The 22,093-nt window shown below is 38.0% G+C and overlaps 19 protein-coding genes across 19 annotated transcripts; 6 read left to right on the forward strand and 13 right to left on the reverse strand.

Moving 5' to 3' along the window:
* Positions 1-65: 65 nt before the first annotated feature.
* VICG_01786 (uncharacterized protein) lies at positions 66-2,258 on the reverse strand (the record flags this gene model as incomplete). Its single annotated transcript, XM_007605169.1, has 1 exon — positions 66-2,258. The coding sequence occupies one exon, from the start codon at positions 2,256-2,258 to the stop codon at positions 66-68; it is 2,193 nt and encodes a 730-aa protein (XP_007605231.1).
* Positions 2,259-2,545: 287 nt separating this feature from the next.
* VICG_01787 (ribosomal protein L24) lies at positions 2,546-2,965 on the reverse strand (the record flags this gene model as incomplete). The annotated part of the gene is made up of 1 exon (XM_007605170.1): positions 2,546-2,965. The coding sequence occupies one exon, from the start codon at positions 2,963-2,965 to the stop codon at positions 2,546-2,548; it is 420 nt and encodes a 139-aa protein (XP_007605232.1).
* A 284-nt stretch (positions 2,966-3,249) lies between these two features.
* VICG_01788 (uncharacterized protein) lies at positions 3,250-4,419 on the forward strand (the record flags this gene model as incomplete). Its single annotated transcript, XM_007605171.1, has 1 exon — positions 3,250-4,419. One exon carries the CDS (start codon positions 3,250-3,252, stop codon positions 4,417-4,419), a length of 1,170 nt encoding a protein of 389 aa, XP_007605233.1.
* Positions 4,420-4,563: 144 nt separating this feature from the next.
* VICG_01789 (ribosomal protein S19) lies at positions 4,564-4,992 on the reverse strand (the record flags this gene model as incomplete). The annotated part of the gene is made up of 1 exon (XM_007605172.1): positions 4,564-4,992. The coding sequence occupies one exon, from the start codon at positions 4,990-4,992 to the stop codon at positions 4,564-4,566; it is 429 nt and encodes a 142-aa protein (XP_007605234.1).
* A 199-nt stretch (positions 4,993-5,191) lies between these two features.
* Positions 5,192-6,379, reverse strand: VICG_01790 (uncharacterized protein; the record flags this gene model as incomplete). The annotated part of the gene is made up of 1 exon (XM_007605173.1): positions 5,192-6,379. The coding sequence occupies one exon, from the start codon at positions 6,377-6,379 to the stop codon at positions 5,192-5,194; it is 1,188 nt and encodes a 395-aa protein (XP_007605235.1).
* Positions 6,380-6,714: 335 nt separating this feature from the next.
* On the forward strand, positions 6,715-7,017 carry VICG_01791 (uncharacterized protein; the record flags this gene model as incomplete). Its single annotated transcript, XM_007605174.1, has 1 exon — positions 6,715-7,017. The coding sequence occupies one exon, from the start codon at positions 6,715-6,717 to the stop codon at positions 7,015-7,017; it is 303 nt and encodes a 100-aa protein (XP_007605236.1).
* A 393-nt stretch (positions 7,018-7,410) lies between these two features.
* On the reverse strand, positions 7,411-8,172 carry VICG_01792 (uncharacterized protein; the record flags this gene model as incomplete). The annotated part of the gene is made up of 1 exon (XM_007605175.1): positions 7,411-8,172. One exon carries the CDS (start codon positions 8,170-8,172, stop codon positions 7,411-7,413), a length of 762 nt encoding a protein of 253 aa, XP_007605237.1.
* Positions 8,173-8,301: 129 nt separating this feature from the next.
* On the reverse strand, positions 8,302-9,729 carry VICG_01793 (uncharacterized protein; the record flags this gene model as incomplete). Its single annotated transcript, XM_007605176.1, has 1 exon — positions 8,302-9,729. One exon carries the CDS (start codon positions 9,727-9,729, stop codon positions 8,302-8,304), a length of 1,428 nt encoding a protein of 475 aa, XP_007605238.1.
* Positions 9,730-9,935: 206 nt separating this feature from the next.
* On the reverse strand, positions 9,936-10,169 carry VICG_01794 (uncharacterized protein; the record flags this gene model as incomplete). The annotated part of the gene is made up of 1 exon (XM_007605177.1): positions 9,936-10,169. The coding sequence occupies one exon, from the start codon at positions 10,167-10,169 to the stop codon at positions 9,936-9,938; it is 234 nt and encodes a 77-aa protein (XP_007605239.1).
* Positions 10,170-10,490: 321 nt separating this feature from the next.
* Positions 10,491-10,928, reverse strand: VICG_01795 (uncharacterized protein; the record flags this gene model as incomplete). The annotated part of the gene is made up of 1 exon (XM_007605178.1): positions 10,491-10,928. One exon carries the CDS (start codon positions 10,926-10,928, stop codon positions 10,491-10,493), a length of 438 nt encoding a protein of 145 aa, XP_007605240.1.
* A 428-nt stretch (positions 10,929-11,356) lies between these two features.
* Positions 11,357-12,256, forward strand: VICG_01796 (uncharacterized protein; the record flags this gene model as incomplete). The annotated part of the gene is made up of 1 exon (XM_007605179.1): positions 11,357-12,256. The coding sequence occupies one exon, from the start codon at positions 11,357-11,359 to the stop codon at positions 12,254-12,256; it is 900 nt and encodes a 299-aa protein (XP_007605241.1).
* A 100-nt stretch (positions 12,257-12,356) lies between these two features.
* VICG_01797 (uncharacterized protein) lies at positions 12,357-13,034 on the reverse strand (the record flags this gene model as incomplete). Its single annotated transcript, XM_007605180.1, has 1 exon — positions 12,357-13,034. One exon carries the CDS (start codon positions 13,032-13,034, stop codon positions 12,357-12,359), a length of 678 nt encoding a protein of 225 aa, XP_007605242.1.
* Positions 13,035-13,192: 158 nt separating this feature from the next.
* On the forward strand, positions 13,193-15,205 carry VICG_01798 (uncharacterized protein; the record flags this gene model as incomplete). Its single annotated transcript, XM_007605181.1, has 1 exon — positions 13,193-15,205. One exon carries the CDS (start codon positions 13,193-13,195, stop codon positions 15,203-15,205), a length of 2,013 nt encoding a protein of 670 aa, XP_007605243.1.
* Positions 15,206-15,374: 169 nt separating this feature from the next.
* Positions 15,375-16,406, forward strand: VICG_01799 (uncharacterized protein; the record flags this gene model as incomplete). Its single annotated transcript, XM_007605182.1, has 1 exon — positions 15,375-16,406. The coding sequence occupies one exon, from the start codon at positions 15,375-15,377 to the stop codon at positions 16,404-16,406; it is 1,032 nt and encodes a 343-aa protein (XP_007605244.1).
* Positions 16,407-16,510: 104 nt separating this feature from the next.
* On the reverse strand, positions 16,511-16,894 carry VICG_01800 (uncharacterized protein; the record flags this gene model as incomplete). Its single annotated transcript, XM_007605183.1, has 1 exon — positions 16,511-16,894. The coding sequence occupies one exon, from the start codon at positions 16,892-16,894 to the stop codon at positions 16,511-16,513; it is 384 nt and encodes a 127-aa protein (XP_007605245.1).
* A 677-nt stretch (positions 16,895-17,571) lies between these two features.
* VICG_01801 (uncharacterized protein) lies at positions 17,572-18,570 on the reverse strand (the record flags this gene model as incomplete). The annotated part of the gene is made up of 1 exon (XM_007605184.1): positions 17,572-18,570. One exon carries the CDS (start codon positions 18,568-18,570, stop codon positions 17,572-17,574), a length of 999 nt encoding a protein of 332 aa, XP_007605246.1.
* A 152-nt stretch (positions 18,571-18,722) lies between these two features.
* Positions 18,723-19,370, reverse strand: VICG_01802 (uncharacterized protein; the record flags this gene model as incomplete). Its single annotated transcript, XM_007605185.1, has 1 exon — positions 18,723-19,370. The coding sequence occupies one exon, from the start codon at positions 19,368-19,370 to the stop codon at positions 18,723-18,725; it is 648 nt and encodes a 215-aa protein (XP_007605247.1).
* Positions 19,371-19,733: 363 nt separating this feature from the next.
* On the forward strand, positions 19,734-20,630 carry VICG_01803 (uncharacterized protein; the record flags this gene model as incomplete). Its single annotated transcript, XM_007605186.1, has 1 exon — positions 19,734-20,630. The coding sequence occupies one exon, from the start codon at positions 19,734-19,736 to the stop codon at positions 20,628-20,630; it is 897 nt and encodes a 298-aa protein (XP_007605248.1).
* Positions 20,631-20,896: 266 nt separating this feature from the next.
* On the reverse strand, positions 20,897-21,946 carry VICG_01804 (uncharacterized protein; the record flags this gene model as incomplete). The annotated part of the gene is made up of 1 exon (XM_007605187.1): positions 20,897-21,946. The coding sequence occupies one exon, from the start codon at positions 21,944-21,946 to the stop codon at positions 20,897-20,899; it is 1,050 nt and encodes a 349-aa protein (XP_007605249.1).
* Between the last annotated feature and the right edge of the window lie 147 nt (positions 21,947-22,093).

Raw genomic sequence — 22,093 nt, forward strand, 5'->3', positions numbered from 1 at the left:
AGTATCTGAATTAATTTTTTTACTATTTTTAATGTACGGTACATATATCTAGCAGAAGTATATTGCTAGTCAATTGTATAGTTGCTTAAGTCAGCATCAAGCTGTGCTAAGCTGGTGTTGTAAAGCTCCCTTGTATTTCTTACTCTCTCAAGCATTTTAGAGTAGATCTTTCTAAAAGTATCAGTATGTGCAACATCCCTATGATTCTTTACAAGCTGGACAAACATTCTTGAAGTTGTTAGCGGATTTAAATCAATAGTTTGTGCAATCACCTCAAGCAGTATTCTAATTGAAACATGGTCAATAACATGCAGGTATTTTTTCAATTCGTTGAAGTCTAACTTTTCAATAAATTGGTAAAATTCCTGGACGCTTGGGTCTGAGAAGTCGGTCTCTAGTCTTTCCAAATGACACAGAAACATGTCATAATCTCTTACATCGGCAATGCTTTTTGGGGAAACTGTTACAAGCTCACTTGACTCATCGTCTCTTGCAAGCTCATATTTGCTCATGCCAAACACTGCCAGTCCACTGCCAGTGCCAACGACAAAATAGTCGTGTCCAATGCAAATTGCACCGGGATTAAACATTTTAAGCTTTTTCAGTCGCTCGAAGTAGTTGAAATACTGCAACTCTTTGTCTGAAAATATGAACAGGGTGTCATTTAGAAACTCAACATTGGCTGAATCTCCAACAATGGTCTTTCTGCACTCGCCAAACTCAAGACCCCAAATCTTTACAAGCTTATCAGCTCCACAACTGACTAGCAGCTTTTGATCAGCCGAAATACTGAAGTGTCTTACCGGCAGGGAGTGCCCATACAGGACAACTCTAAGCTCAAGAGACGGATATTTAAACTGGTATATTTTATTATCCAGACACGAGCATAGGAAATAATCTCCTTCAGGCGAGAACCGTGAATAGACAACTGTCTCAGGCACTGTAATTGTGTTACACTCACTAAATGCAGAATCGTAGAATCTAATGACATTTCCAGTGCACACTGCGAGTGCTGTCTCGATGGAGTCAATTGATATGACCTTGCCTATATTTAGTTCAGACTTGATTTCGTAAAATTTGCTATCAAAAATTTGAACACCTTCGTTTGTGCCAACAACAATTTGACTGCAGAAAAAAGCAAAGCATGTTGCACCACTCAAGTTTATACAAGAATTAACAACGAGAGACTCCTTGCTTAGCTTTTCTTCTCCAAACTCATTGCCTAGTGTTTGGGCATTTTCGCTTGTGGCTAATAAATTGTCAACCATTCTTTCCCAGACAACAATCTTATCTTTTGATAAACTGTATATTCTGGATTTTTCAATTTTAATACCGGTAACATCATTTTCATGAAACCCAAAAGTGTAAATATTATTTCCAAGCACAATTCTATTTGACAAGGAGATAAAGCAAGGATCTTTCCCAACCAAATCAAAGTTGGAGTAATCCGTACTACTCTCAAATCTTTTCAGAAGATGAAGTCCAAGCGAGTTTTCTTTCATTGATTCGAATATAGACGTTTTCCTCTGACATTGTATGCACAGAATGTTGCTCTTTAAACGTACATTCCTGATATTTCTAAATTTTTCAAAGGGCCTCATAGATTTATCCGATAAATTTACAAAATGCGAGCTTCCAGTCTTTAGAAAAACCAGCGCCTCCTCGCCCTTTATGACAGCATCAAAAACGTATCCATCAAAAGCAATGGCATCTTCAATGGCTTCAGAATCCACATTCCATATCTTAATGGACTTGTCACCGCAAACAGCACAAAACTTCGAATTATTCAAAGGCACTAAGTTTTCAACAGACGCACTGTTACCCTTGAAATAGTGAAGCATCTCGGATAAAAGAAGATCATAGCAGCAGATAGTGCCACCAGTGCTGGCAGATATCATCCTATCGTCCATGACAATGATTTTTGAGACCCTCTTTGGATGAATCTTCAGTATTGTACTTTCGTTCAATTCAATAAGTTGATTGTTGTTGAAGTCATTGTTTCTAATAATCTCAATGGATCCATCCTCATAGCCAATGAACAAATAATGCTCACTCACGTAGAATGATGTGACTCTATAGCTTCTGGTTCCAAAAGACTTCAGTAGCTCTGTGGAGTTTAGATCCCAAAGATTGAGTCTATTATTTAACGAAACATAGCACTTGCTGTCTTTATATTGAACAATACTATGTCTATTGCATAATGCCCCAGTTGTAGTCTTACAAGTAAAGTCCGGAATGAAATCTTGCGGGATGTGCATGGCAGGAAGGGCAAATTTTTTCATCAAAGATACACGACGGCTAAAGTATAGGCTAGCCATTGACACAAGCTAGAAATGACTGAAGATGAAAACATGCCAGGGCAATCGGAATAGCAGACAAACATGGTAAAAATAGTAAGCATATACATTAATGTAAAGAATCCACAAATTTATCAAGTAAATACCATGCCACCTCAAACGATTGCTAGGTATAACACACTATACATACTAGAATAATGCAAAAATAGCGCTAATATTAACATCCAATATGGGCTTCATAGAATACTTTAATTGCTTTCAACCACTGCTGCATACCTTTGCTTTGCAGACTCAGTTCTAGCCTTTTTGCTCTCTAAAGACTTAATTCTGAACTCATCTAATGCCAGACTTTTAATAATCAAATTGGATGGATCAAGGGGATAGAGTACAGATCCACCAGATGCCTTGGCATTCGTGCATCCCTCAACAGTAACTTTGCGGGTCTTTCTTGAGACAGAAAGCACCTTTCCTTCCTTATTTTTGAACTTTCCTGTAGTTATTGTAACAAAATCTCCACTATGAATGGGAAATGTCTTGAAGCCATATGAGGAGCGGAGCTCCTTTGAGAGCCTACTAGACATCATCTTGCGAATCTGGCCTCTATTTGCAGTAAAGAAAGCCTTTCGCATTTTTCTTCTTGACTGCGATACTCTTGGTTTTTGAGGCATTCTGGGGTGAAATTTTTGTGAAAAATTTTTGCAAATAGAAGCGAAGAACAGCTATGCTGGCTACTGCATCATAAACATAATAGTCTATTCACCCCCCCCCCCAGTTTACGTAGAGATGTAGAAAAGCTCAGGCGCTACTATACAAACACGGAATCGTGATGGTTGGGGCTTATTTGCGATTCAAGACTCGGCATTTCCAGCCTATAATCATAAATTGACCTTTTATTTTGCATACAGCACTTTCTGATGCATGTTTCATAAAACTACAAAATTTTTGATCCACTATGGTCAGTTCAGAGGAAGACGAGAGAAATAAGAGTACAAACTCGGAAAGTATGGCAGAGAAGCTCTCTGAAGATAGCTCGAGCTCCGAGACAGAATCAAGCTACGATGATGAGCAAGACGAATCGTACATCTTACTCTCGAATGATGAACTTATCTCCGAAGGAAGTGAGGCTGAAGCTCAAGAAGAGGACTACTTTGGAAGCAGCTCTACTGAGGAGCATGACGAATCGGAGGCTGCATGGACAGATTCTGACGATGACAGGGATCTGAGAGACGAACTTGAGAATGAGGCAACATGGTTACACACTGATGAACTACCAAAGAAAATATGCAGAACCTCCAAGAAGATATTCTTTAAGTATACAAAACATGTGTTTACTGCCAAATGCAAGGTTAAACTATTTAAAGTGTTCAGCAACATTAAGATTCTTGTTGATTCGTTCAATTTGATATATTTTATCAAAAGCTTTGAGGACTATACGACATTTAAAATAGACTTTTTTAAAATTACAGATGTATGCACCTTCAACGGACTGATTTTGCTTTCAAGTAGCACATCTTCATATATCAAGCATGTTACTCTTGATGGAAAGGTTACAGATATTAAAAAGGGAACGGGGAACATTAAAAAGATGGTTTCAGATATATATTTGTATATCTTGGGTGATAAGCTTCTTGCATTTAACTCAAATTTGAGCTTAGTAAATGAATTTAACCATTCGTTCATCGACATTTGCATTATGTCCAACACTGTTATCTGTTTGACTGCAGATGGAGATATTTACACATTTGACAAGAAGCTTAATTTTGCAAGCAAGCATTCACTGCAGCTAAAATTTCAGTTCAAAGGCCTGTACTCGGTAAGAGATAACCTGATCATAGCCACGGAAGACGGAATGATTATTCTTGACTCGGACTTCCAAGAAATCAAGGTATTTTCGAATCTCAAAGAGCCCATTTCATCTCTTGTTAGTAACGGCGAGTTCATTATTCACGGATCGCCATATTCCAACAGTCTGAGAATACTAAAATCTGATCTAACATACTATGAAAGGTTTCCGTTCTCTAAAATCAACATCAATCCCATTTCTACAATGTCCATTGAAAAGAACACCATTTATTTTAACGATTCACGCTACATTTCTTCTTTGAAGCTGGAATACATCTAAAATACCAAGATAGATCGATAAATTCATTTAAAATAAATACTTTAGCACAGCTTAACAGTTTTCATCTACACGACTAAGCACTAAGATGTACGGTTAACGCTAGAGCAGTTTTAATACCATTTTAGACTTGCCGGTTGGACTTATTTATTTAAGAGGTGTAAACTTGGAGCCGCTTGTAGAACCAATTCCGGGTCTACCGTGAGTGCAAACTTTTCTGGTTGGAACATAGTCTCTTAGTCTTGTTCCAATCATTTCTGGCTTTATTTCAACAGGAAAATACCCATTTCCCCCATGCACAGCAATAGTGCAGCCAATCATACATGGAAGAATAATCATAGATCTCTCATGGGTTTTGATAGGAACTGAGAGTGCATTTGGATTATCACTGTTCTGGGCAGCATCCACCCTCTTGATAAGATCATCTTCGTATCTGTTGAGGCCCCTGAGCAAATGCCTTCTTGCACTTGATGTAACAAGTTTTGCAAACTCAGAGACTGGCATTTCGACGAGCTCCTCAAGGCTTCTTCCCTTGTAGCTGAACTGTCTGAAGATCCTCTTCTTTAGCTCAGTCATTATGGGTGAAAATTTTTGTTGAAAAATTTATCAAGGGAAACAGAGTGCATGCAAATTAAATGGACTTCATTAAAGATACAAGAGCTTTAAAGAAAAGCAGAAATGCAATAGTGCCAAAAGATGTCCAGCTAAGGCATTCAACTGTGTGGCCAGAGAACAACTTTAGAAAACCAATACACATCAAATACCATAGTTTTAATTAGTCTGTGCGAACAACAAAATCCTCTATTTCAAGTATTTTTCTAACTTCATATTCCTTAATTTCGTTTTCCTCTACAAGCATTTTGTCAACATCTAGACTAGTCTCAACTGCATCAGACACAAGCTTTATCTCGATTGGGAATAGACAATCTTTATCAAATGCGGAACATCTGATTTCGATGCTTCTTGATTCATCTTTCTTGACATCCGTTACCTTCCAAATGATTCTTTCGTTTTCCTCCTCATATTTTCCATCAATTTCAATATCCGAAACTGCTTCTTTGTTAAGTCTAAACTCTATTTCCTTAATGCTTCTAAGTGCCTTAAATTCAACAATATTGACGAACTTGCCATCGTCCTCATCACTCCAAAACTCAAAAAGCAAGGGTGCATTTGAGCACTTCCCTGTCCATTTTAACAGCGGAATGTTCTTATTCAACCCTCTGTCCTTCTCAAATCTTAAAATTTGTCTTTTTAACGCATTCTTGTCCAAGTACGGACTGAACTTCAGTGTTGGTCTAAGATTCTTCATTTTAATTTGCACCTGCCTGTACTTAGCATCAGAAATAACTAGGTCAATCTCCCCATTCAAGCTGTTTTCTTTAATTTGGTTGTCTCTGTCAATTTCAAGTTTAACTTTCTCTCTAATTATCAATAGCACAGGCTGCAATGACTTTTCTATCTTCTTTGGCTTGACAGCCACTGATGGTTGTTCTATTTGCGAAACACTCTGCTCCTGAATAATCCTCATCTTGTATTCCTTTTCCCTCTGTGCCATTTCCAATCGTTTATTCTCAATCATCATTTTGTATATCTTTTCTTCTTGCGAATCCATCTCTTTGATAGGCTGTAGATCAAGTCTAACTCCAATGCCACCAAAAAGAGTGTTGTCAATAGTAAAAAGCACATCAAATATATCCTCCGTACTATTCTGTTCAATGTATTTCAAAAGAGCGTGTGCTTGTTTTGGTGAATGGTCTTTTGTAACTTGCATACCTATTTTCTGAACATTGCTAGAGATGTAAACATAGTTATAGGTTTCCTTTTCTATGAATCCCTCAGAATCTACTGCTAGGCTGTTAAATTCTGTGAGATAGTAGTTCATTTTTGAGGAGGACATTGGCGCTGATGACCTGTAAAGCTTTGCACCATCGTGTAAGTCCAACACAAAAATACTTATGATCATCTGGGGTGAAAATAAAATGCAGAAAATGCAAAGAGTAAATGAATACAACAGGGATTTAGAATGCGTGAAATACTGTAATGCGATGAGCATACAATATGTTGATAAAGCATCTTTCATTGTTGGCTTTAGGCTATGCCATGGACATGGTTTGTTTGAAAACACATAGCACTAACGATTTTTAATTGTTGAAACGTATTATCTGATGTTAATGTTGCCAAACTTACGATAAAAGGAGCATGCTTGCTTGGATTTACCTTGTCAAGCAGTTAAAATTAAACAAGAAATGTAGAAACACCCTTCAACTCGTTTAAACTGAAAAATTTTAAGCCCCAGGAATGAGCTATTCGTCAGAAATTGTAAACACAGACAAAGAACAGGAAGTCCATCCCAAACCAAGAATAACATTAAATAGAATGACAATATACGAGAAGGCTCATATAATTGGAGTAAGAGCAGCACAGCTGAACGACGACGCTCCGCCCTTTGTGGATATTGGAGACTTAGTTGATTGTATTCAAATAGCAAAGAAAGAGCTGGCTGAGAGAAAGCTTCCTTTTATAATAAGACGTAAGTTGCCAGATGGAAGCTTTGAGGATTGGCCCATTGATGAGCTGTTGATTCCTGACATTGATTTTTAAATTCTATTGTATATGCACGTACAATCGCCATTTCACTAAGCACCAAGACAATGATATTAAATCTATTTTAATTAGTTAATATGCTTGGTATACAGACTACACTGATTTTTGCAAAAGTAGCTTCTATTGAATAGCTTTGGCAAATAAATGTTTAGATTTAATGTGTTAGCAGGCTTTATTCTGCCATTTCAACAGATGGGTCACGTTCTGTGTTAATCATTCCAAATCCATTTTGGCCAACCACGGCTACTTCAGGTCCAGAAACACAAAAATCGAAAATGACGCCCACGTTTGGAGAAAAGAACTTGAGTGTGTTTATATTTCTAATATCTAGCGATCCTATGAGTCCGTTGACTGTGCTGAATACTATTCCATGGTTTTCTGTCTTTTTAATCATGTTAACTCCGTTTTAACATCCAATTTAAATGTAGCGTAGTGACCGGTGGTGTCGATAAGTAAGATGTAATCAAATTCTCCTCCTACAGCTAAGCTTTTACCAACAATTTCAACGTCCTCCACTCTCTCTTCAATATTATGCTCAAATAGCTTTCTAGTTTGCTTGAAAATTTGAATTTTGCCATCTCTCGCAAAGCATATAACGTCGGACGTGATGTACTTAAAGGCATATGCTTCACTGGCCTTCAAGGTGTAAAGCACTCTTCCCTGCTCGTCATGGGCAATTAGATAATTGGCACACATGCTCAAAATTCTTCCTTCCTTGTAATCCACACTGATTATTTCAGATGAATGCCCACCAAGGGTGTTGATATGTTCTAAGCATGCATCGTACAAATACACTCTACCTGAAGATGCACCCACAACCAACTTTTCACTAAATTTTGCAACAGAAATATCCTCCTCCAGATCAACAATGCAAACGTCGCCGCTATGCTCCATAAGGGCAATGGTCCCATCCGTAGTGACAATAACAAATCGATTTTCAGATACAAACTTAGCATAAATAACCGAATCCGAGAATTCCTCTATCCTTGTGATAGCTCTCTCTTCTTCATAGCTGTAAACCTCGGCAGTCTCACTTTTGCCTCCAAATATGACATGTTTCTTGGATGGGCAAATGTCAACCGTGTAGAGCTCGTCGTCCTCTTTGATTTCAAAAGCCTCGTGAATTTCGTGTTCGGTTTCTTCACAGTCCATTTTTGGAGAAGGATAACTTTAGTAATAGTTTTTAAACTGTTAGATGTTTTTATAAGGTGTACATTTACTTAAATGAGGCCATGCATTTTATATGACAACATAACATGCGTTTACTACTGTTTAGTATATTTATTTCTTCATTCCAATAAGACTTCCAACTTGATCAAAAACTGTAATAATCCTATCTACATCCTCGCTTGTATGTGAGGATGACATGCAAACCCGCACTCGGTTAAGCAAGATGGGCGTTGCTGGATATCCAACAACCACAACAGCTATTCCCATCTCTAAACACAGTCTAGAAAACTCTCCAATTTTCCCAGGCGAGGGTATGAGCAGCGGAATGATTGGCGAGTCGTCGTCACCAATTAGATGAAATCGAAGATTTTTCATTGCTCTTCGGACTCTTCTGGTGTTCTCGTGAAGCTTTTCCAATCTTTTACGATCCAGCTTAATGTTTCTTAGGCATTCCATCACTTGAGCACACACGATTGGTGACATTTGCTCTCCATATTTTGAAAAATCACTGTTTACTCTGAGATAGTCTATGATTTCTCTTTTGCCTGCAATATATCCACCAAATCCACCAAAGCTCTTGGTGAAGGTGCCCATCAGAATGTCAACGTCATCATGTTCGACTCCCACATACTCGCAGATTCCACGGCCTGTTCGTCCCATCGCCCCTATTGAGTGTGCCTCATCCATGAAAATGTAAAACTTGTATTGTTTCTTCAACTCAACCAGTTTTTTCAGATTAACAACTGTGCCTTCCATAGAGTACAGTCCTTCAACAACAACGAAGATCTTGCTCCATGGACGATGGGTTTCAGGCTCTCCTTGGGTAATATGAAATTTCAGCTTGTTTTCTAAATCCTGCATATTGTTGTGCTTGAAAATTACAACCATCGACTGGCTCAGCTTAATCCCCTTTATCAATGATGTATGGCTCTTTTCGTCACTGAAAATCAGGCTGTTTCTCATCAGCGCAGGCATTGATGATGTGTTTGTGCCATATCCCATCGAAAACACTGCGCAGTCTTCCTGGTGCAGAAACTCCGCCATTTCTTTTTCTAGTTCCCGGCACAGCGGATTTTGCTCATAGTCTGCAGTTGGATATGAATTGTTAATGTTGTATTTGTCAACACTCTGCAATACATGGTCCGTAATTTTACCTTTGTTATATGCAAATCCAAGGTAGTTGTATGATCCCACATTTAAGGCTTTGATCTTCTCACCTGTAAACTGAAAAGTTTCATTGTAGTCTTCACTCTTTCTCTCATAAATTTCAACGAATCGGCCAGGAACGCCGTGAATAGGCCTGTTCCAACAGTCCGATATCCTTCTGTAGAGTCTTCTGATGAAAAAGCTGTCAAATGTGGTGAACAGGGCGGGCTCGCCATTCTCGCTTTCATAATAGAATCGATACCGCCATGGTATGAAAATTTTACCCATCTGATCTCTGATATGGCCGATTACAACAGCAATGAAGAATGAAGTAAAAATGGCAAGGACGCTTGTGTATCCAAATGAGGATGCACTGTCGTTTTTTGCAGCCATGAGAATTAATATTTTTTAGGTATTTAAAACATAATGAAACATAAATAAACAAGAGCTATGAACCTTATTGTAAACTACTGTGCAAAAGTATTTTGGAGAAACTAGTGTCCATCTTTTCGGTGATTTTGCAGATCATTTATTTAGAGCTCACAACAATATACCAGTGTTGCGGAACGAAAAGCTTTACTGTTCTAATGAATACAACTTTATCTATAAAAATCAGGCCGTTTTTCTTTCTTGAACTCAGGATTTACAAACGGATGAATGTTTGCAATGTATACCACAAGCCATGATATAAACATAAATAGCAGTGCACCAGTAATTCCTATTCTGTACTCTTGTCTGTGTTTTGTTTTCTTATCAGAGGTGGCAATGTTCAGGGCTAATATGCATGCTATGACAATAGACGATGCAAATAGTATAACAAACAGGTCTCGCATTGTTTGTGTGCAGCACAGACTTAAATTGTTTCACATTGTTTTCTAATCAAAGAAACTACTTATAGATCGCTCAGTCATATGAGCTCAAGGTCCAGTGTTAAAATGGTATTTCAAATGTCACATATACAACACATTAAATACTGCACTGTGGGATGTGTAAAATAATATACGAGCTTATTGCTAATATACACTGGATTATTTATGCATACACGGTTAAAAACATTTTTGATTTCATCCATTTAAGACATTTGTTTTATAGTCGTTTTAGCCTCAAAGACTCGAATGATATAATTAAATATATGAATCAATACAACTATTAATTTAATCACTTACACACGAGTTTCCCTTTGTTACTCCTTTTACATAGGTTGCATCTTCTTTAATATGTCCCAAATCATCTTTACATGCACATGGAACATTCTCGGGATTCCTAGGACACTGGCTATTCTTTTCGGGCTGCGAGAATGTGTATTTTGTGCCATCCCCACACTTGCATTCGCATGGCTGGCAGTCTTTAGTTTTAATTTTGTTGTAGCATTCGACACATATTGTGCTGCTAGAGACAATCTTAGAGGCAGATACACTTGAAGGAACAGAGCTGGAAGCCTTAGACTCGCTCTTGGACGCTGAAGATGTGTTGCTGCCATTTTGCTTAGAAGACACGCTCGAAACACTTGCCGATACCGAACTTGTTGTAGGTTTAGTTGGATTACCACTTTGAGCAAGCACAGTTAAAATATACAAAAGTGCGTAAATCATTTGAAAACCGAACTAAGAGAATATTTATAGCCGTTCTGAAACTTGGTTTCACTGTCTTCTCAAACTATTTGAAGATTGAGGGTGTTTTAAAGTCAGCTAATAACTTACTAGATTCCAAAGCAGTGTTTCAAACACAAAATTACAATAATACTGTGGGTTGGATAATTTTGGTCAAGTATTTTAATTTTTGATAAAATTTATCAGATGAATTACAAGCTTGTACACAGATTGATAAAGCCAAAGGAAATACTATATTTGCAGGTATTCTCGCTGACCATGCTAATGGCATGCGATTGTTATAGATGCTCTTCAGTTTATGATTTCGCACTTTATGTAGCCCTTATTCTGCATTTCCAATGTCTTATTAGCTTGTATTGCCAGATGCATTTGCTCCTTTGAGCAACTTCTTTCTATAACCCTCATAGATAATGCGAAGTAAAAAGTTAAGATTCCAAGAGATCACACCGCTGAGCGAATTTCAATTTTCAGTAGCATGCCATAGTATTTGTATTTCAAAAGATAGATGCAAAGCTCTGGCTGCTGGAGTGTATAAACCGACAGTTAAACTCTTTGATTTCAAGTCTGGCATGATGAAATTTGAAAGACACATGGTTTGCGATCCTATAAAAGTTGTAAGCTTGGAAGATGATGCAGAGAAGTTTTCAATTCTAAGAAGTGACAAAGCGATCGAGTTTCATACCAAAGGCGGATTCCACGAGAAGGTAAAAACTCCAAATCAGCCGAAAGACATGGTGTTCAACACTGTTAGTTCCGAGCTGTATCTCGGTGGAAACTACAGTGAGGTCTACCGATTTAATCTGGAGCAAGGCAGATTTCTGAAGAGTATTCCTGTAGCAGGCAATAAAATGTCCTGGAGTGACACCCATGGACTGCTGGGCGCTATTTCAAAGAAGTCTCTGATATTTGTAGATACGAGATCCAAAGATAATATCATTACTCATACATTTGGCAGCGAATTACTTTCAGTAGCGCAAGATGGGTCGGGATTGAAATACGCTATTGGGAGCGAAAATGGAGAATTGCTCGAGTATGATTTTAGATCTTCAAGACCTCTTAAACATCTTAATTTCAATTACTTTATACAGAAAATTGAGTTTTCAGATAGAAAACTGATTGCAGCAGCAAACGAGAGGATTTATATTATCCAAGAAGATGTTTCTAGCTTGGAAGATGTGATAGATCCTGGATTTCGAATAAACGATTTTTCGATTGACGGGGGACTGATATTCATTGGTGGAGAAGACCCTGAAATTAAAACTTTAGTTTCTGAAGATCTGGGTGCTATTCCCAGTTGGGCCATGACATAGTGCAGCATATAAATAAACTTTTGGATGTGTAGCGAAATTAAGGCATAAACTTTACTGTTTGAGTATATTTTAATGGCCAAGAAACGATAAAAATATCTTTTTACTCAGGTATTTCATGGATTTCATTAAAATACATGTAATTGCTGAAAAAAATATACAAGTAGCGAAACCATGCTAGCTGTGAATTGTGGAAAAGCATGTTCTGCATGCCAAACCACGAGTATATTGGTATTTCATGTGTTGATTTTCCAAATGAGTAAATATACTTTTCAAATGCACTGACACTTTTGAGACAGTAAAACTTCAAGTGTTGATTTCTTAATAGCCTATTGAGTTTCTTGGCTGCTTTGTAGCATGAGATATGGTTTTTGTGGCCTGAAACTCCATTTTGATCAAAAGTAATGACATTTCTAATATTGTATTTGATGCATGTGTCTAACATATCAACAATTATTCTGTCAACATTCCACTCATTACCATCTCTGTAGCCAAGAATCTTAAGACTCCATCCTCTCTGTTTGCACAGTCTTTGCATTTCTTCTTCTCTTTTGCCTCCCTGCAGGTTAAAATCTCCGTTTGAAAGACAAAGAATAATGTTAGGAGTGTTGTAAAACAAGAAGGGTGAAAAAAACATTGATTCATCATCAGGGTGGGCAATCAGCAGCATAGAGTTCTCCAAAACTGAATTTCTAGACCTATGAATTCTCCTGATGTTTCTTAGAATGGATACTAAAGCTAATATCTTGAAAATCATGTATTTAAATTTACTTTTTTGCATTCTTCCTGGGGTGGGGATAGGCAGCAAAATAACCACAAAGACTGGTCGTTCCACATTGATAGTATATACCGTTAAGAGTGCCAGTAGGCCAATAGAATATGGACAGAAAGCCAGCTGATTCGTATTGTTAGTTAGTTAGCCTAAAATTTTTATGGCCCATGGATGCATCCTTAGCAATAGAGAAATTTCGAGAGTATCTGTCTACACACAACGAGGAGTTAAACCCCGAGAAGAAGGAAAGAGTTATAATAGACATGAATGAGCTGAGAATGTTTGACAAGGATCTTTCATTACACATTCTTAACAATCCTGCTTCATGCTTGCCCTGGTTTGAGGAAGAACTGAAAGACATGGAGCAAGCCATGCATATTGGATTTTCTGGATCCCTGGGGGCCAATTCCCTCAACCCCAGATCTATTGATTCCACCTTTATCAGCAGAATGATCTGTATTGAAGGCATCGTTACAAGCGTCTCACTAGTAAGGCCAAAGCTTAGAAGAAGTGTGCACTACTGTGAGGCAGAGGACCAATTTTATGACAAAGAATACAGAGATGGCACAATGGTGACCAAGCTTCCACCCACCAATTTCATTTATCCTCTTAAAGACCAAAACAACCATACTTTGAACAGCGAGTTTGGATTGAGTGAATATGTAGATTTCCAGACCATTAAAATACAGGAAATGCCCGAAAACAGTCCGCCTGGACAGCTGCCAAGAAGCATTGAATGCATTCTCACGGAGGATCTTGTCGATGCCACAAAACCTGGAGACAGAATTAGAGTGTATGGAATTTATAAAAGCTTCTGCTATGGAAATAGCGTTTTCCCGTCCCAATTTAGGACAGTTTTGATAACAAACAACATCCAGTATCTTAAAGCATTAGAGAGTATCCAAATGGAAGAGCTTAGCAAGAAATTAGACACATTTAAACTCTTGGCATCATCTAGCATCAAGTTTAGTGCAATAGCCCCTACAATCTTTGGACATGAGGAAATCAAAAAGGCACTGGCACTAATGATGGTGGGAGGTAATGAAGTTGTTATGAAAAATGGAAGTAGAATTAGGGGAGACATCAACATACTGTTGGTTGGGGATCCATCTACAGCCAAGTCTCAGCTGCTACGCTATGCACTCAACTTCATGCCTCTTAGCATTGCTACCACTGGTCAGGGATCCAGCGGAGTCGGCCTTACAGCTGCTGTTGTTTTGGACAAGGAAACTGGTGATAAAAGGCTCGAAGCTGGTGCGATGGTGTTAGCAGATCGCGGCCTTGTCTGCATTGATGAATTTGACAAGATGAGCCCTCTCGACAGAATTGCTATTCACGAGGTGATGGAGCAACAGACAGTAACAATTGCCAAGGCTGGAATTCACACAACGCTCAATGCCAGATGCTCTGTGCTTGCAGCAGCCAATCCAATCTTGGGATCATACAACGAGAGGATGTCTGTTCAGGACAATATAAAGCTTCCTGAATCTCTTCTCACTCGTTTTGATTTGATTTTTATAACCTTGGATAGCTATGACTCGGAGAGGGATGATTCAATAAGCAAGCATGTGCTGAATATGCATATTTCCGAGGGGAAGAATGAGACAGAAATCAGCCAACCACTCTTCAAAGACTTTATAGCGTATGCCAAGTCACTTAGACCGAAGTTGAGTCGTGAGGCCGCGAATGCTATAGCCAAGGAGTATGCACAAATTAGAGAGAGCAAAGATAAAAAGCATTTAATGACAAACATTACACCAAGAATGCTTGAGACATTGATAAGACTCAGCACAGCACATGCAAAATTAAGGCTGTGCGAGACTGTCGACATCGATGATGCTAATGCGGCCATTGAATTGCTGCGCAATAATCTAATAAGGAAGGTCGTTAGGAAAGAAACAATTAAGAGAATAAAGATCGAAGAAACAAGTGCATCGCAGATTGAAAAAGAAGGTGAGCCAGCTACTCTTGTTCAAAGGCTTACAGATGATCTACGCAGCAGGATCAGAGACGCTATTTTTAACTGGAAGGTTAGTAATCCTGACCAAGAAACCTGTAGCCTCGTTGATCTTCAGCAGGCAATAGGATTCAGCACTGAAGATTTGAGTAGCGTTCTTGAAGATCTTTCAGAAAGCAAGTTACTCCATTTCAGTGATAATATAGTCTTTTTCTTTGAATAAATGATCTTTGGTATGAAATACATTTAATATATAATCAGCTATGGGAGTGACTATCTTCTTTGAGGCATGCACAGCTACAATAAAACACAGCACAGACTTTAGAAACTATGCTCACTAGTGTGGGCATTTAACTTGATTTTTTAGATCTTCCATCTTTCCATACCCCATAATGAAGCACATTCTTTGCCTGGCACGTGAGAATTTCAATGAAGTAGTAGAGAAAACAGACTTTCATGACACCAAGGGACTTATTTCCATTCTAAGAGATATGATCGACCATGCACCTTTTGCTTCAAGCATTATGTCGCGGTTTATCGTTGAGTGCATCAATAGGAATCCAAGCTTGGAAAGTAGAATCAGAGATGTGTTGAAAGAAAGTACAGCAGACAGGGATGCTGCATTTAGTAGATGCATCTATGCTACATATCTGGGAGCCAAGACCAATATTCCAGATATAGAGCCTGTTAGTTCCATCTTCTCATCATTAGCTCTCGAGTCTCATGAAATTAATAATTTTGAAAATCGGCTTGAAAATTTTTACTGCCATTCAATTATTAGGGAGCTGCGATGCAATGACAGAGAGTGTCTACTAAGACTTAGTGAGCTTCCACACGAGTGTGTTATTGACTATGCTGTAAAAGACCAGAATATGTTTAACACATCGCTAATTATTCAGATGTGCAGATTCTATGGATTTCTTGAGTCTTTGGAAAAGAGGCTGCCGGAGTTTAAAATGAAGAATGAAATAATTGCATCAATTTTTATGAACTATTTTAGTGATAGCAACATCTACAGCAGCCGTGGCAAGGAGCCATCCGATGCTCTTGATAATGAAGCTGGTATTTTGAGGAAGCTGATGACCGGGAATACTCTTGATTACTGTCTAAAGGTCTGCAACAAGTATTACTTGGGTCTCCTCCTAGGAAGAAAATTCCAAGACTTCCAGCTGCCTCAGATATCCCATTCACAGTTTTGTAAGATGAAATTTAGCAATGTTAAAGAATTTTTAGATGCCTTTCTTAAACTTACTTCACCTTCAGTTTCGCATTTCTTTAGTTACTTGGAATATTACAAGGATAAGTTCAGACTAAAGGAGGATGATAAGAAACTATTCGTAGAGTTACTCAGAGAGTTCCACAAGGACAACCCAGTCTATCTTGAAATAGTGCTTAGAAAACTATCCAAGTTCCATGTCATCTAGAAACAAGGTGTTATAATTACATGATTAATAAATCGTCTTTCCACTCAATGCTTTTAGATTGATATGGTGGCGTAAATGATATAAAGCAAATTTGGTTAATTTTATTAGACAATACTAACAGGGTCGCTATCATTTTCGCTAATAATAACATCGAACTCATCCATTTCATCATCACACTCAAGTTGTCTTTTTAGCTCCCCTAGAAATATCCTTTCCGAATTACTGTGCTCCATCATTATCACATCAACCCCGGAAAATTTACATTTCAGTAGATCGTGATGAGACATCTCACCTGTAATAAGCATGCAATCATGTAGATCCACGTTTCTGAATGCTGCACCAACACCGACAATGATGTCTCCGTCATTTCTGTAGGATGTGCTTGAACTTTTGACCACTCTCAAATGTTTTAAGCCGGAAACTTCTTTAATTTTCTGCAGAATGTTTTCAAATGTACCTGGATTGGGGACCCAAAAACTCCAAGACATATGAATTCATCAGAGGGTCCAATTGTGTGTGAGGGGAATATACTGAAATGTAGTTCTGAATACACGAAGGCAATAGCCTGCCTTCTATCCTTTTTATTGGATGGAAAATAACGGGATGGTAGCTGACAACGTACTTTATGTTCTTTTCGATGCACTCGTTAAGAACAGACAGGGTAAAGTCAACTGTCAAAAGGACTTTCTTCTGAGCAGATCAGGAGTATTGCCATCGATCAGAACGCCTGTGTTGTCCCAGTGCTGCACACAATCCCTGGGAGCAATTTTTTCAACGCATCTAGCAATTTTCTGGATTGTGCTTGGAGCTTGTGTCATGCCTAGGATGCGGTAGCATAAAGCTCAAAAGTTGTATTGCCACTACAGAAAATGTTCATGTGAATTTTGGCTGTGAGAGCTCGATCAAAACTCATTTTTAAATTATCTTTGCGTCAGGCATATTGGTTTTGTACATTTCAATAGACATCCTTAAAACGATAGTCCAAATCACGAAGTTCACAAAAATTAAAGGAGAATATACAGCCAGTGCAAGAAATTTTGATTGAAACATAAACAGATGCATGTAACACAGAGAAATATACATAATTGTTATTCCAACGTGGACTAGCTTTATTCTAGAAATCATTGGGGCATTTTGGAAACAAAAATTATGAGGGCGCCTTATGCTATTTTTCATGGTATGTTATTAGTATTTTACTGATAATTTTGGTTGAAAGATATGCTAAATCTTTATTTTCACTGTCTGTGAGACCATATAGAACATCTAAGAACCTAGATTTCGTGAGCTGCATCACAAACAACTCCGAATGGTCCAGAAGGAGAGACATGTGCTCTAGAATTACCATTTTATTGCCTTCACATGATTGAATTGCATTTAAATATGACTCCGAAATATCATCTATTCTCTCATCGATCTCACTAGTGTGCTCCTTGATAAACTTTTGATTAGCGAATCTAACCAAAAAGCACAGATCGTTATTCTTCAGAAGATCCATATACTGCACCACACCAAACTCTTGGTCTTCCTCCCATGATCTTTTAATTTCTCTGAATATTAAGCCATCGACATTCTCTGCTGAGGTGAAATCTTCGTCAAAAACATGGCTACTAAGCTTGTGCTGAATTAGACTGAACGATAAATAGCTAAATCTGTGATCGGACCTTATCAGCAGCAGTATAATCTTCCCAGTAAGATTTTCTATGCTTCTTCGCCTAGTACTGTAGAACACACCAACAATATCATCAACCCATTGCTCTCTGCAGGGCTTAATTTGCAAAATTTGAACCAAAACAACCAAAGCATTCGTCTGTGCATGTGCACATTTAGCCAAAGATACCAGGCTTTGCATTATTTTCTCATTCTGGTATATTTTTTCAATTCTCATAATAGTCGAGCAGCGCTCTTTCGTGCCATCGTTTGAAGATTCCCCATAACCAAAAAACTCAAAAAGACACTCAAGCAGAAAATTAACAGTTTCATGGTCGTTAAAATTGTGGTTTTCAAGAAAGCTATAAATGTGCTCACTTTCAGGCCTTCTTTTATAAATTTTCACTAATCTTTTAAAGGCTGTTAGTTGGAGATGGGAATCGCTTGTTTTGAGAATGTTCAAAAGCCTCTCTTCTTCTTGCTGCTCATAATCACTAGCACTCTTCAAATGGCTCATGCATCTCTGATTTGCAATCTAGCTTTTAAAACTTGGGCGTTTCATGTTTGTTTTAAACTTTAATAGACAGAATGTGGTTGCTCATTTCCAACCATGCGTATTGGTAAGGGACATCGTCACACATCATCGTCTTTTTGGTTTTTTAAGAGCTCTTATATTGAGCTTTTGGATTGGTTACTTTTTTTGGTATTTGGTTTGGCAGTATACTTATTCAAAACGAGAAAGTTTTTACAGTTTTTTGTATTTTCACCGTCAGTTACCAATCCTCCATCAAACCCAGCCCTAATTGCCTCGTTTTTGAGCATTTCAACCTGCTTCTCAGAGCAATAGAACTGAATTACCACTCTTTTTTTAACTGTGTCATAAAGAGACCTGAAAAAGGATCTAATTCGCTTTTGTGGAATGTGATCCTTCTGAAATGAATGAAAAAGCCACTGAACGGTGCTGATGCTAACGGCGTAGTCAAAAGACTCTTCCTTGAATGGAAATCCGTTTCCAATATCAAAGCAGATCAATCCGCTGCTTGATGTATTGCTTGAGGCTATTTTTAGCATTTCTGGTGAGATATCCACTCCAATCCATTCGCAATTTCTTTCAGCCAAAACTTTTCCACTCAGCCCACTTCCACAACCGATGTCCAGGATCAATGGTGACTTATCATCTATTTCCAGGAGATCAATGGCCCTTTCTGCCATTTCCGATTGCACTTTAATGATTCTAGAGTTCTTGTGATACTTTTTGCTTTCTTTTTCGTCGTAGTACAGCTCTGCTGGTTTTGTGAACTCTGGAAGCGAGGGCATAGGCTTTGCCAAAATATCGTTTAACTGCCAATTTGACTTTTATAAATATAATAGAATGGCACATAATCAATTTTTATCAACGCTATTATGTTCTTAGAACCGCTTCAGCTTATATTTGATTCAAAACAAAGCCCATTTACTCTGCACAGCAGTATCTTGACTTGCATATTTGAATTATATTGGCTTGCTTAATTAATCCAATACGTTTTCTCGTTGGCATCATTCATAAAATAGATGGCTCATTTACTCAAGCACGTCAAATTAAACAAGCTGTCCGCTACGTTGATTTACTCTTATTGTTATTCATAAAAATTTTACATGCATATGTCACACATTCTTTGTTTTTGATTACCACTCCCCTCAATGGCAATAACCAGAAAGGCATTTGCAGAACCTCTAAAAAATATTACAAATAGACAGACAAATACAACAAAGACACAGCTAAGTGAGCCGGAAAAGGGCATTCTCAATTCTCATCTTCACTCTGACGAGAATGAGATCTGCGCAGTAAGTAAATACAAAAAGCAAATAGAAAGCTATTTTGAAGGCTTGGATATCATTTTTAACTTTCATGAAAAAGATATCAGCTTTGAGATGAGATCGCTTCTCGTTGACTGGGTTATTGCCACCCACGAGAAGCTAAATCTCTGTGACGATACCTTGCATTTTAGTATTTTCCTAATTGACCGATTTCTTAATGGAAGGTCAATATCGACAAACAAGCTTCAGCTGGTAGGGATTACTGCACTGTTCATCGCATCCAAAATAGAGGAGGTAATTTGTCCGGATTTGAACAGCTTTGTTTTGCTGACAGAAAACAACTTTTCGGAAATAGAGATTAAAAAAGCTGAAAAATACATGCTTTACAGCTTAGATTACGATATAAAGTACGTCAATCCGCTATATTTTTTAAGAAGGGTTTCAAAGGCCAACAACTATGAAAAAAAGTCCCGAAAGATGGCGAAATATTTTCTTGAATTAATGACACTATACCAGGAATTTTATAACTTCAAAAAGTCAATAGTTTGCACCGCTGCAATGTATTTGGCAAGAAAGATATGCCAATCTGACATAAACAAGAACCTGTTTTTTATGTACTCAAAGCTTGATCGAGATGCCATTAAAGAATGCTTTGATCTGCTTGTAAAATTGATATTCACAGAGCCACGATACCCTAACTTGGAGCAGAAATACGAGAAAGAGCCTATGTTTTCCGTTAACATCATCGCAAGAGAGTTTGCAAAAACCCATTTTAATTAAATGTACTGCAATATAACATGCAAGCTTTTCTGGTTTTATACTACATGCGAATGTCCAATAGCATTTTAGCATTGTGATAGTCAACAAATATGCCCTGTATAAGGAAACAAAACTTTCGTCATCAATATATTAGTGCGTACATAACTGTGAAAGTATAAAGAACATAGACTAATTGCTTCATCGCTTTCTGATTTATTAAACACGCCAGTTACACATGGGCACTGGTGTTATGTTTTGCATGGCCAAGTCTCCTAGGCCTGCAGTCCTCAACTGTCGGCAAACGGCGCTGGTATCTCTCCCATGGCATAGTCCTTGGCTATCATCTTTAAACACTTGCTTTTAACCCAACCTTTTTGGAGACTCATAGCTGTTAGAAAGTCGCATTCCGAATCAGCTATTCTATAAAACCTTTTCAGCGTTCCAACTCCGATACGATTAACCACACACTGCTCATACTTGTGAAGATCGGTAATCTGATCAATGTTTAATATTCCCATCAAAACAAGCTCAATTTTCGAATGGCAAGGAAACACAAGCCCAGGACAATCCAAAAGAGTGAAATTTGGAGTTTCGATTGTTTGAATAAGCTTGGTTTTTCCTGGCGTTGAGCTAACTTTAACCTTTTTCTGATGAAGAATCATGTTAATTGTTGAGCTTTTCCCAACATTCGGATATCCAATCAGCCCAATTGTGCCAGAAAGACAAAAATCGAAGGTGGAGTTTCTGGTAGAATAGGCATATACTTGAACATTTTTTGCCCCTAGCATCAAAAGCTTCTTTTCAGCATTTTTATCCAAGTCCAGCTTGTTTATCAGCAACACATGGTTTTTCTCGGGATAGAATTTCAGAATATCCTCGTTAAAATAGGCCAATGGATCCCTGGCATCCAAAATTTGTGCTATTGTTGTAGATCTTTCACATGTGATCCAAAACTGTCTCCAAATTTCAATATTTCTTTCAAAAACTTTGTCGTTGTGAGAATATTTCCAGCAATTGAATACAAAATTTTCGAGTTGTTTAAAGTCGCCAGCCTCCACAAATTCGTGTGGAACGCGAGGAGGAATGCTTAAAGAACAGTCCATACTCGCTATCAACTTCTCATATTTAACCTGTAGTGCCTCAGTGCTCTCTGGTGTGTATTTTGAGTTTGAAATGGGTTTATTTTCTATAGTAAGCTTTTCGTTCAGCATCAGCAGAGGAGTAAACTGAGTAACTGAGTTTCTTTGGATGTGCTTCTTTGGACATGTCTTTCCAGAGAATCGATCGGCAATTAAAAGAGATGCTAAGTTACTAGACTTCTTCTTTGCCGTCTTCATTTCAACGATGGGTGCAGGAACTAAAAGTAGTATGAATGGTTGAAGAGCCATGCAACACAGAAGAGAGAAGATCATTGGAAAATTCTAGATATAATGTTGGAGTAACTAGGTATAATCGAGTTGGCAGATATTTAATAAATAGCTATT

The sequence above is a fragment of the Vittaforma corneae genome (genome assembly GCF_000231115.1).
Source record: "Vittaforma corneae ATCC 50505 unplaced genomic scaffold supercont1.19, whole genome shotgun sequence".
NCBI lineage: Eukaryota > Fungi > Microsporidia > Nosematidae > Vittaforma > Vittaforma corneae.